Source organism: Hydra viridissima, unplaced genomic scaffold (assembly GCF_058129835.1).
Source record: "Hydra viridissima isolate aposymbiotic clone 2 unplaced genomic scaffold, HvirCarnegie_v1 scaffold_2, whole genome shotgun sequence".
NCBI lineage: Eukaryota > Metazoa > Cnidaria > Hydrozoa > Anthoathecata > Hydridae > Hydra > Hydra viridissima.
In genome coordinates, this window is record NW_028324301.1 from 3895774 (window position 1) to 3909287 (window position 13514).

The 13514-nt window shown below is 28.3% G+C and overlaps 2 protein-coding genes and 1 long non-coding RNA gene across 4 annotated transcripts in view; 1 reads left to right on the forward strand and 2 right to left on the reverse strand.

The window, feature by feature from the left end:
* LOC149891611 (uncharacterized) overlaps positions 1-13514 on the reverse strand; it is a 37454-nt gene that overhangs the window by 23109 nt on the left and 831 nt on the right. For both annotated transcript variants that reach the window (XM_090077761.1, XM_090077760.1), the window contains exons 2-3: positions 8648-8732; positions 8467-8510 (exon numbers count right to left, since the gene is read on the reverse strand). In XM_090077761.1, coding sequence (XP_089933887.1) covers positions 8467-8510; positions 8648-8732 — 129 coding nt within the window. The remainder of the gene's footprint in view (positions 1-8466; positions 8511-8647; positions 8733-13514) is intronic.
* On the reverse strand, positions 1526-4095 carry LOC149891613 (uncharacterized). Its single transcript, XM_090080237.1, has 2 exons — positions 4040-4095; positions 1526-3914 (listed from the first exon to the last, which is right to left on the reverse strand). The coding sequence occupies exon 2, from the start codon at positions 3663-3665 to the stop codon at positions 1899-1901; it is 1767 nt and encodes a 588-aa protein (XP_089936363.1). The 5' UTR covers positions 3666-3914; positions 4040-4095; the 3' UTR covers positions 1526-1898.
* Positions 10189-12557, forward strand: LOC149891614 (uncharacterized). Its single transcript, XR_016449909.1, has 2 exons — positions 10189-10360; positions 11533-12557. It is a non-coding gene; the product is annotated as an uncharacterized LOC149891614 (long non-coding RNA).

Below are 13514 nucleotides of genomic sequence, written 5' to 3' on the forward strand. Positions count from 1 at the left end.
CGTTCCTGTCCCATGGAAGATCGATAAGCATCAGTTAAGTAATAATAGTGTATGAATTGAAAACCTTCAATAGGGTTTGTTCTTTGTGACTTCCAAGAATTCGATCATTATTGTCTATTCATAAGACTATTCATAAAAAGTAATTTTTAGAAATAATCCTCAGATAAGAAGGCAACAGTAGCGTAAGGTGTGTCATTGTGAAAAAGAAAACGCTGTACATAATCTGAAACCAACATTCGAACAACTTTTTAAGCAGATATTTACATGAATTTGACCAAAAATGAGAAATCATGGTGCATCTAATGAACACTATTATTACTGACCATTTAACACAAGGAAAACAATTTAAAAAACGACTCATAAAATTTTCAATGTATGGTATTTCAACCATAACTGGCCAAAAAATTTTTTGTCTTCTTGCTTTTTTTCTAACTCCAAAGACACAAAAGTTTGTTTAGATTAGAGAAGAAACTTGCGTTCGCGATTAAACGATGTTGCATCATTTTAACCGCAAACAAGGAAAACTTATAATTTTCCAAAAGCTGATTAAATTGTATTTTTCGTAAAAACGTTATTACTTGATCGTAATTCACAATCATACTCTAATTAACGGAATTAATTGTAAGGTATGTGAGTCTGAGAGTAAGCAAATCACCTTTGGAATGGCAAAGGCCATCACTTCAAGATCAGATATCATCTTCAACACAAGCACCCTGAAGAATAGGAGCATTTCCGTTCCAATTGATGATTTAAAAGAGAAAAGGAACACTGGGGTTACGAATTCAAATGAAGAATGAAACTGAGATGAGACAACAACTACCAAGTAAAATGACAAGCTGTGATTGTTATTAGAAAAATCATATACAAGCTAGTCTAAGAATTTTATTTCTATTTAACGGGAAAAAATCATAATCATACTCTGTCAAATTCACGATCAACCTCATCTGAAAGGACCAAAAAAATCCTTCTATGGAAGCATTATATAGACCTTATGTGTACATTTGGAGGTGTTTTCAAAATCCTTTTACTTCCCAGCATGGTGCAAACTCAAAACTTTTATATGTTCATGATGTTATCAAATGAGGATGATTTACAAAAAATTACGACAACCGTATCTTGGGGCAAAAAATACCCTTACAATTTTGCCCTCTTGACCCCCGTCGAAGAAAATATTATTTTAGAGAAACAAAACTTCTTTATTCTATAGTAGATCAAAGTTCTTTTATATAATTTAAATTTCATCAACAATACTCTTGGTACTTAGAAACGGTGACTATGTAAAGTTTACAACCCCCTTAATTTGAGGGGGTTGCATTCAGTACATGGTCATTACTCTTAAGGTGGTAGGCCTATGAAAAAATTTTTTCAAGTATTAAAGATATATTTACAATAAAACTAATCAGTTGTTAACAATAATTATGAAATTAAACATAAAATCAATAAAATATATAAAAAAGTGCCTCGCTTGCCTCGAAATTATATTAAAAAGTGTGAAAAAAACGAAAACTTCAAAACACAATTTCTCAAAAACGACAATAAATCAAAACTTCAAATTTGGTATGGTAGTTCTACATATGTATAAAATTCATTTGTCATAGGATTTTTAAATTTGCCTTCCTAGTTCAGATTATATTGACTTTTAAACTTGAATATATATTTTTATAAAAAAACTCTGGCAGATAAAACCACATTGTAGCGCCCCAAAAAAAGAAATTTTAAAAATCTTATGACAAATGAATTCTACATGTATGAAGAACATATCCTGAAAATTTCAGCTTAATTGCTTACTTTAAACTGGAGATATCATGTTTTAAAATTTAAAAAAAAACTAAAAATCTCAAAATGAGAAAAATCGAGTCAAAAATTTAAAATCAAAAAATTACGTCTAAAAACACTCCTTAAAAGCTACCAGTGCTATATGAATCAGTTTTTTCAGTATCTAAGTATCCTTTATGAAGAGATCTAAGTTTTTTTCTTTGCCTTTTGCATATTGAAGTTGATTTACGACGCTTGTTTACAATTCGCTTTTGGTCCTTTAAAATCAGTTTTGGAATAGTCAATGATCCTAACAATCCGAAGTGACTTAAAACAGATTTTACCCCATCTCCACCGTCATTATAATGAACTATTGCAGAGTTTATACAAAGTTCAAATGTTCTTCTACTTACAAAAATGTTTTTAGGACATCGAGTCCATAAAATTGAATGAAATGCTTCATTTGAATTTTGGGTTTGACCATGTAAACATTTACTTAGCAAATCGTCATCAGATAAATCTTTAAAAATAGGTTTTATTATATTATGAATAAAGATAGGCAAGTTAATTTTGTTTGTGTGAGTACTTGTACCTTTAAGCTTATCTAGTTGCCACTTGCACCATGAATATTCATCCCTAGGACACATAGAATGACGAATGCTATTATCACTAAAATTTGTACTGTGCCACAAAACTGCTCCTATTGCTTTTTTCATTGCATAAATGCTGTTAGTGTTATTTCTAATTGCAATACCATAATAATTCTGCATTGAGTTAATTGCACTATTAGTCAAATTTCCTTTTCCATGTAGGGGTTTATTTGTTCCTTTATACTTATGTACAATTTTTCGCAAGCGTGTACCAAGTCGCTTCTGCACATGCCCAATGCATTCTAATTTTATTGGTTGAATATTATAACTTTTATATGGGTTAGATTCTTCAACTTCTTTAAAAGAGGAAGTATCACCGTCCCCGAGGTATTCATGATAAATCAAATTGTATTTTTTAACTGATCGAGAAAAGATTTCCAACGCACCAGCTGCTTCCATCGCACCAGATGACTTTGTATGGTTAATGTGACATATGTGATCTGCTTTCCATCTGTTGTAGGCTGGTGATCCTCTATGTTTTTTCCACATTGAACAGCCTTTACAATGCTTGGAAAAAGCTTTAGTGTCTATAATTTTGTTATTAACAACAGCAGTTACAACACCATTTAGTGATGTGAAACCCCGCCTTTGCCAAGAGCCATCAATTGTTACTCTTTGTTTAGTTGGAATATTTAAAGTTTTGTCTTGAGCTTCTTCAGCTGCTTTTTTCATACTATTAAGAGCAGCCTTCTCATATGCTGTATAAATTTCATTGTCATTAAGTTTAGAGAATGGTGTTTTAGATAAAGAAAACATATTCATGCATTGAGAAAATGTTTCCATTGCAGTAAAACCTTTACCAATTTCACGAAAACCAATTACTGCTCTTGCATTTGCTTCGTAGATTTTAGGACCTTGACCATGGTTTTGTTTAATGCATTCTTTTGATGTATAAACAGATTTAAACCATTCGCATGACTCACATAACAGTTCTAAATTATGGGCAAATCCCTTTCTCTTCTTTCTGTTATCAATGAGAGTTATTTTTTTATGGCCACATTCAGGACATACTAACAAAGGTTGAAATAAACTCTTAAGTATAGAGAAATTAACAAATAAAAAGTAATCATCTTCCTGCCTTATTACTTCACTCTTGGTATTGAGATTAGTTTGATCTATAATTAGCCTCTTTTTACTTATGCAAGATGAAACTTTTTCTGATGAAATATTTGAAAGATTTATTCTTGAATATTTGTTTAAAGGAGGCTTTTTCTTTCTTTTTCGTGAAAAATTTTGCTTGTTGCTTTTTCCAGAAGACATTACAATTATACACCAGTACAACTTGTTTGATTTAAATCAAGAGTTGAAAAATTCATAAATAATGATTTTATTCCACAACCAATATACAGTTCAATACGACAATTATTATAAGAAAATGTGATTTTAAAGCATGACCAAAAACAGCGCAGATCTATATTAAATTGGAAAAAGAAGCTTCACAAGATTTGTCATTTTGACCATCAAATTTGGGTAAAATAAAGGTTTTAATCTTTCGTTGCTATGGCGTTGCTAAGGTAAATAAACAAACTAGCTGATAATATAAGTTATTTTAAACCCTTTTAGTTTGATCAAACCTAAACAAGTTATATATCAGAAGATAGAGGATAAATTTTTACATAAATACAATATATTACCTATTTTTTCAATTTTTGATCAAAAATCTCTATTTTTCATAGGCCTACCACCTTAAACACGAAATGAAAAAATCTTTTAAACCTAAATTTTGTTAATGAATTTCGATCTAGTTATTTTTTTCCTCGATCGGAATCAAGAGGCATATAATAAAATAATAAAATATAATAAAAGATAATAAAAGATTTTTTCCCTTTAATAAAAGATATTTTCCCTCGATCGGAATCAAGAGGCATACAATAAAATAATTTGGGTATTTTCGTAAAAATAGCGTAAAATTTTGCTGCCAAATATCATTTTCTTAAACTTTAAAAATTAGTATTAGTATGTTATTTTACTGTAGCGATTTGAGTGTTACATTTGATTGAACTCAAGTGTAAAAAAAAGTAAAAAAGTGACATCAGGTTGTGCGAAATAAAAGAAGAAAATCTGATCTTATCCTCATTGAAGCCTTAAACGAATTTGGTTTAAGTAATCAGTAAAGTTGTGGTAGTTGGATATCAAATGTAAATTAAAAACATTCAAACAAAAGTTCTTTTGTTGCAAGAAAATAGTTAGCTTTAGAATTAATAAACAGTTTAAAGAAATCATTTCCGATGCTAAATAAAGCAAAGAGTCACGAAGACTGTGGAAATTCTGTATGTCTGTTATGCATAAGAAAAGGTGATAGATATTTAAATGACTTTATTATTGCAAGAATCCGAAAATTTGTTAAAAGTGACGTAAATCATGCAGATCAACGAGCTCCACGTGGTATTTGCAACTCATGTCGAAATATTTTACAAAAAAAAGATGCTGGTGATGTGACGTGTTAATTGCCATCTCTCTTCGACTTCTTTAGAATTGTTCTCAAGCCTTTGACACAAAATGAGGAGCTTGGCCCCTGAAATAATGAAAAGGATGCTATTTGCAGTTCCCAGATTTTGCAGAGCCAACAAATCACTTAAATGAAAACTTTTGTATATTTGATGTTTGCTGTTATAAGAAAGTCAAGAAGGATTTATTTTATCCTGGTATACTAGGTACAGTGGTTTCAAATAAAGATGGGGTGCATTAAGATTAGTTGTTAATTCTTTTCTTAAATTATCATAAAAACGTAATCATAATTTGTTAAATTTTTTAACCTGACAGAAAAATTACCAATTTAATTATGCTAGTACTAAGTTCACTAGTTTATTACATTTTAATCAGTTCAGTTGCACAAAGTTTATGATTTCCGTTCTATTTTCTTCTCAAATCAACTAATCTGCATAAATATTTTATTAATAATTAACATAAGCTTGATTATTTTCTATAAAATGGTTGCACAAAAAAATGCTAATGATGACCAGTTTAACCACATCCAAGATTTTATTTTGAGGTTTTGAGATGATTTTTGATTTTGAGATGATTTTTTAAATGAAAGTTAGATACATAGAAATGGCTCAAAAAGCAGTAACGCAGTAAATAATGATTTCATTTTTGAGGCGTCTTCTTGAACAAAACTCAATATCTTTGGAAATAATTTAACATGGTGACCACGGCAGTTTTTCTAAGTTTTTAGTTTAAAAGAAACTAAAGAAGTACAGAATTCAAAAAAGAACGAGGGGAAATATTTTAAATATGAATTTTGTCGTTTGTTGCAGTCCCGTCTATTTTGATTTTTCGTAGTTTTATTCTTAATTTATTATATTACTGTATTCGATAACATTTCTAAGTAAACTCGCATGCTTTGGTATGACACCCTACGCAAGATTCTATGCTTTGGTATGATACTCTACGCAAGATTTGTATGCTTTAGTATGACACCCTACCCATGTATCTAATTTTAACAGGACTTTTTCTTAAAAATAAAATAAAAAATTAGGTCAATATCTTCTTCAGTTTTTATTTTATGGTACTTTAAATAGGCTTCAAACAAAATATCTTAATGTGCCTATTTTTTTTTAAATCACAGTATATAGTAGCGTGCCGTGAAAACAGTTTTTATCAAAACAAAAGGATCAAATTTTAATTTGTAGTTTACCTCTAAACTTCTAAAGTAATTTGATATTGTAGATCTTGAGTCAAAAATGTCACCTTTTATTTTGAATAATCTTATTTAATGTCACTTTTTTTAATTTCTTGACTGCAAAATGTTTATTGGAAATTGCAGAAGTTTGAAAAAAATATAGTGTCCTGAATACCATTAAAATTAAACAAAGAAGCGATCTTACGATAAATACGAAGTAGTGTTAATGTATGAATTTAATTATTAAGATCATCCCATTAACGCACTATTGAAAAACGATTCCACAATGATGCTGCTTTGTAGAAACTCTCTTTTTTCAAAACTTTTTATAACAAGTTTATAACCATTTTCGGTAATACAAACTTTATCAAAGCAGTTGATGTTAAACCTGTTAGTGTTTTTCTTGCATCGTACTTTTTTAGTATTCTACCAAAGACTCTTTTAAAGCTGCTAGTCAGAGTAATGCCCATTATGAACAAGCACATATTATTAAGGACATATGGCACATTATTCTTATAGTTTTTAAAGAGTCAGAGTAATGTCCATTTTGAACCGTTATATTCAAGCATGAAAAAAAAATAGATCTTGCATAGGAGCAGCGCGAAAAAAAACTGAAGTACGCTTTATTGAATAGTATTATCGAAAAAGGTCTATTTCTATCCTCATGTTTTCAATATTAAAGTTATATGTAATCATCATCTGGATTGGTTTTTTTTTTTTTTTTTAAATATGATATTCTCAAAGGTGTTTAATGCAAGAAAACCTTTTAATAAAGATTAACTGCATGCGGAAATCATTTTGTTGCGAAACAAAAATAAATACATCTTGAGCGTATTGTGATCTTTTTACGCTTTTTGCAAATTTTATATGCTTATAAGAAAAAGCACTACAATTCTTAAAAATTGACATTTAATTGATGTTTTGATAAACAATATCTCATTAAATTTTTATTGTGCCGCTACTTTGAAGAACTACGTTAATATTCGATGTTTGATACGTTCGATATGGTTCATACCAATGCTACGGTTATGTTTGGTGTATGATGCGTTTGATACGCTTTGATACATTCGATGTATGATACGTTATCATACCAATGCTACGGTTATGTTCGATGTGTGATACGTTTGATACGCTTTGATACATTCGATGTATGATACGTTATCATACCGATGCTACGGTTATGTTCGATGTGTGATACGTTTGATGTGTAGCATCATACCAATGCTATAAATAATTACAATATCAACGAAAAAAGTATTCGTCCATATTTTAAACTAAATACAGTTTCCAAGATGAACGTGCGCAATAGTTTCCTGCATATTTCCTTTTTTATATGGGTAAGAATCCCCATTATTAGTGATGTTTTTTCGTTTACTATTTTTTACTTTTACATTTTATTTGTATTTTAACTTAAAAAAGAAAGAGGTAGCCCTTTACTTCGGCGGACACCCATGGTTCATATAAAAGTAGCGCATTACAAGTATTTGCTTTAGCGAGAAATTTACACACTTATGTTTCTGACAATAGAAAACCGTGTGCATTATTGACATCAAACACAAAAAAACTATTCACGTTCAAAATTACTACATAATCTCAAAATCACCAGCATTAACTGCAGATCAAAGTTAAAAGCAACTTTAAATAACCTTATCAATAGTTATATTTGTTAGTTCTCAAACTTGTTTTTGTCTTAACTTTGTAAATAAAATAATTTGTTAAATCTCGCCTAATTAAAAAAAAGTTTATTTTAAACAAATGTAGGAAAGAAAAATTGAATTACCAAGGTTCTTTTTTTTGTCTCCTCATTAAAAATTTTTTTGTTTTGTTTTTTAACTGTACGAATCTCACTCTAACCAAATTGCAGAACTTTTAGGTCCAGGCAAGTAATTATTTAACCACGCTTTTATATTTTTAAATATTTCCTGTAAACCTGTCAGCTTATTCGATCTGACGGAATATGATACTCTCCAAAGTCACTTGTTATTTCTAACGGACGCTCTTAAATCGGCGTTTCTAATGTTCAACAAAAATAAACCACAACAGACGTCATTGAAAATATCATTTTAAAAGAATTAATCAGAAGATTAAGGCGAGCAAAAAATACGAGAGTTCGTTAAATATTTTAAGTTTATAACGCAGTATTAGATTAAGCTACAATTTTAGATTAAGCTAAAATTTTAGATTAATCTACAATTTTAGATTAAGCTAAGGTTATTGCTACAATTCAAAATTGATGACTAGAGCTGAAGACCTCTTTTTATGGTATGGAGCATGAGAAAAGATCAACAACAAGAAGTATTCATTTTAAAACTGTAGTTAATCATAATAACTGACGAAATGCCTAAATATATCTACAGTGGGTATTATTCCAATAAATTTGAAATAAAAATATAATAATAAAAATTCATAATAAATGTTTTTTTCAGTAATAATACTTACATCAACAAGAGCTGTACTTGGCACAACCAATACCAAACTATATCCTACAATAGAGTTCATTATTAAACAGAGTTTCGTCTTTCAAAAAATTTCTTCCATATAATTTAAACTTTTTTTTAGCTTAAAAACGTCTTAAAAGTTTCTTGTTAGTTTTAAATATACAATGAATGCAGCTTATTACCAAGGTTAGATTCCTTTGGATTTGAATTAAAAGACTTGAGACTTTGGCTGTTCTTCATGAGTTCATCACTTAAAGCACTCTCTAACTAAAATACCAATTTAAATACAGTAAACAAACGTTTAAGCTTCATAGCATGTCAAGGCAAATTTAAAAAACAAACAAAAATTATTTTTAAAGCAGTTTTCAGCGTGTAAAGAATTCAAAACAGTCCAAGTGTTAGAGCCATGTGTCAGAATTTGTTTGCTTAAGTATTTTCCTCTCTTAATTATTTGGACGAATTTCACAATGAAATAACGCATTGTTTTTAACTTTACTTGTTTTTCCTCACGCTTTTGCTTAAATCAAAAAATAATAATAACAATAATAACAAAAATAATAATAACAACAATAATAATAATAAAAATAATAGCAATAATAATAATGATAATAATAAAAACAATAATAAAAATAATAATAATAACAATAATAATAATAATAATAATGATAATAATAATAATAATAATAATAATAATAATAATAATAATAATAATAATAATAATAATAATAATAATAATAATAATGATAATAATGATAATAATGATAATAATGATAATAATAATAATAGTAATAATAATAACAACAATAATAATAACAACAATAATGATAATAATAATAATATTAATAATAACAATTATTTTCAAACAACGCAAGTTTAAGAAAGCAGGTAAGAAAACTGCAAATTTAAAAAAACACATTTAAAACGTTATCATCATTATCCAACTCCCCTGTTTCTAAATTTTAAAAATGTTTTTTTTTTAACATGAACAAAATGACTAAAAAATTTTTTTATTTGCGAATATGGTATGTAACGAAAATTTACAAAAATATTGAAAATTTTATATTCGATTTAGCCGTTTTTTGCCGTTAACAAAACCTTTTAAAATTTATTAATCACATGCATTTTAATCAAAATCAATTCCAAGTTTTGATGACAAATCTTGACATTTTGAAATATACTGGCTTTTTAGAAAGACGATGCTTTGATTAGCATATGTTTGACAGCATTAAAAATTGAATGGTTTTAATTCCTGGGGTCCCCATCGGATTTTTAATTGTGAAATATCCTTTAATTTTACATGGTAAGTCAGTTTTTATTGTCCATGTTTTAGTTTTTTGAAATATTTGATCGCTCATACTTAGCGAGTTTTTGTCATTTTGTAAGCACTGATATCAGTGCTGAAACTTGGCATATTCATGCCATTGTCAAATAAAATTTTTGGTCATTTTTTTAAAAAAAGGTCTTTATTGGCTTTTCAAATCATAATTAACAAATTTATATCAGCTTATTAACTATTAAGAAATATCAGTTTCTTGGAGTTTCGGCGCATCTTCTGTGCATTCTGACCATTGTGAAGGGTCTGTGTTATAAGTTAAGTTACGTCAGTAATTGACAAGCACTGATTTGTGACTCACATTTACGAGCGTAAATGTTTGTGAGTCACGAATAAATGTTCGTAGTTTACGAATCCGAAAGTTATAAAAATAATGTGTTCGTTATTCACGGATTTTTGTCCGTACATACGGACAGTTTTCGCGCATTGAAATTTAACGTGGAACGAATGTTTGTCCGTAAACTGCTGTGTTGAACAAATCAACCAAATCAAAACAAAGTCTTTTGGAAACCATGGATTTTTTTGTGCTGATCAAACTTTTCAGTTTCTAGGCCAAAAAGAGGTGAGATTATTGGTAAAGCTACAGTTAAGCGGCCTAAAATAAATTTACTTTTTAGCTTTTAAAAATAAGGCGGAGTGTGTAGAATGCAATTAAATAGAATAATAGTTTTCAGGCGTGAGTGATTTCAAAAAAGAAATAAGCTATGGAATTTGATAGTGGAATACAAATAGTACAGCACGATTGATTTTAAATTATTATAGGATACATATATGTATATTATACAATAATATATATCAATCTTGCGTGTCCCGTCCTTTATAATTGACAAACTAGACGGCTATTTTCATAGCCTCATATCTCTTAAAAAACATTGTATAAACAATTATTACTTTGACCTATATTCTTTAACTATAATAAATAACTATAATAATTTACTAATAAAAAAAAAAATCAACACATAACATATAAAGTTCCAAATGACAATATTAAAAAAACGACAATATTAAAAAAACATAATAACATTAGAAAAAGTTATATAAAAAGGACACAGTTCTGAAATAAAAATAAAAAATAAAAAAATTAAAAAGGTCTTTGATATTTTTCTACTGCGGTTTTTATAATTATTCTATGATTTTTTAGTCTCTGTGAACGAGAGCGCAAAAAGCTAAATAGTAAAATTATTTCAGGCCGCTTAACTGTAGCTTTACCAGATTATTTATAAAATTGTTTTTACTTTTTATTAATATCACATTTTCATGTGAACTTGAATTTAAGTTTACTAATTTTAAAGAATGATTAAAATAAAAACATTTTTTTTTAGTAATCTGCTACTAAGATTTTAAGTATATAATTTAACCCTATAATGTAAAGTGTGTCTTTAATTTAACATACCACATATTAGCTATTTAAAAAGTTTAACTAAAGGTAGACAACTCAAAATATCGTTTTTTTAGTATAGAGTTATGATACAGAGCATTTTAAGTGTGTAAATTTTCAATGTGTCAAATAAAAAAAAGCTATTTATTTTTTTAGGTAACAACTGTTTTAGAGGCATTTAGATTAAACTTATACTTATGAAGAAGATATAAACCTAAAAAAAGTGTTTGTTGTTTTAAAGTAACATTTTACATTTTGGGGGGAGGGAAAATCAACTAAATAACAACATGTTTATGATTTTTAACTTTTGAAATGTATTTGTGGGGTTTTGTGAAAAATTACATTTTCATTTTTAGATGAATGTTAGATGCTTTTATGGAGGCTTACCTAGCAAAACTTCATCATACTCCTACAAAAAATTCCAGTTCATATTCCAGAAATTTCAGATGAAAGTGATTTGTACCCTCTGATGAAAAATAAATCCTGGAAGTTATAGAGAGTAGGGATTTATATACTGATACTGATGAAGTTGATAATTAAATAGATGATGTGCATATTATTGGGTCTATTTAGTGTGTGAAATCTTTTTTAAGTGATCACATATTGCAAAATTATTATTGATTAATCTAATAAATATGCAATTCAAAAGAATTCTAACAAACCAAACCAATTTTTATTTGGAATCAGCAATTTTTATTGGAATTCTTTTGGAATTTTATTGGAATCTTATATGCAATGAGGATTGTTCAAATGCTATCAACCAGAATGTATTGGAGTAATGAGTTATACTTTGAAAAATTTTTTTATTGCAATGACATGAATAAACTTAGAATATGGAGGTTATACAAGGTGCAACCTATTATTAAAATGTTGAAGAACTCCTTTTTAAAACTAAAAAATGAGGAAATGTTATGCATTGATAAACAGATTATTTCTTATAAAGGTAAATCATATATAAGACAGTAGAACCCAATTAAACCCCAAAAATGGAAAATTTAAAATTTATATTTTACCACACCCTTGTATTGTATATACAACAAGCTTTTGAGAGAGGTTGACTAATTGGATTGTCTATTAACCTTATGTAGAGTTCCGATGCAGTCAAAGAAATGGTACAAACATGTCTGTGCTTCAAATAATTTGTCTGTCTTTTTCTACCACAGAAATAGGAATTTATAAGCATATGACCATCAATTACATATGTTTATAACACTGGCCGCAGATTTGGTTCTGCTTATGTTTGAATTGGTTTGCGTTTCAGGAGTTAGTTCAAAATTTCAAAAACTTTACACAAAATAACTTTTTAAAATTCCCTGTAAAACAGTTTTGTATTTTGCTTTCAATTGATTTGATGAAGTCAAATATAACTTTATTCAGATAATCACAATAATCTAAATTATACAGTGGTTCACAAATTAGAATTCAATACAAGAGAATTATCAGGATTATATTTCAAAAATTCTGAAAGACAAGTCATTATTCTTTAACTTGTCAAACAAAAGTGATTTAGACCATTTAAAAGATACAGAATAGTCAAACTATCTAATAGCTATTGCTTTTTTTTCCTCGTATTTAGCTGCTATCTTTCTATTTTCATATTTGAGAATAGTTTTGACTTGGTAAAAAAACACATTACCTTAATATCATCATTAATTATGAGACAAATCTGACTGTACTAAAAAAACTATTCATCAAATGGTCTATAAAATACTAAGAGGGGATTATGAATCATGAAATCAGCAACAAAACTAGGAAGCTGTTACCTCATGCTATGTATAAGATACAGAATATATGATAGATAAACTGAACATGGTCCAAAAAATGACTCCCATCAACTGTTCCTGCTCCAGTTGGTTATAAAGAGTCATTTTGTTAAAAGAAAATAGATCGCTATGAACTATTGTAAAAAAATCTCAGCTTAATAACAGATTTTGTCTTTTCCAGGTCCTTGAAAAGAGTCATTCATCAGGCGCTACTCGACTTTCTCCCCCCCTAATTTTATGATTGATTCTGATAGAGAATTTTATGCTGATTAAGAATCGTATAAAAACATGGGTCTCAAAATCAATGGAAAGTGCTCTAATTCGAAGTCAAAGTTGTAAAAAATCCCACTAAAAACCCTAATATTCGCCATTTTGAAAATACTAAGTTAATGATCTTTTAGCTGACAAAAGCAAAACATTAATAGCATGGTTTTTAAGTTAAAAAATTCGTTAAAGTATGTTTATCTTGCGCAATTTTTTGTGGCTATGAAAATAGCCGTTTTTTGATTTGTTAGAGAATAAACTATATTGCAAGTAATGTACTTTTGTAATAAATTTAAAAAAAAAATTCAACA

Coding starts and splice junctions, on each gene's coding strand:
- LOC149891613 (XM_090080237.1), bottom strand. CDS start 3,665: ATGTCTTCTGGAAAAAGCAACAAGCAAAATTTTTCACGAAAAAGAAAG.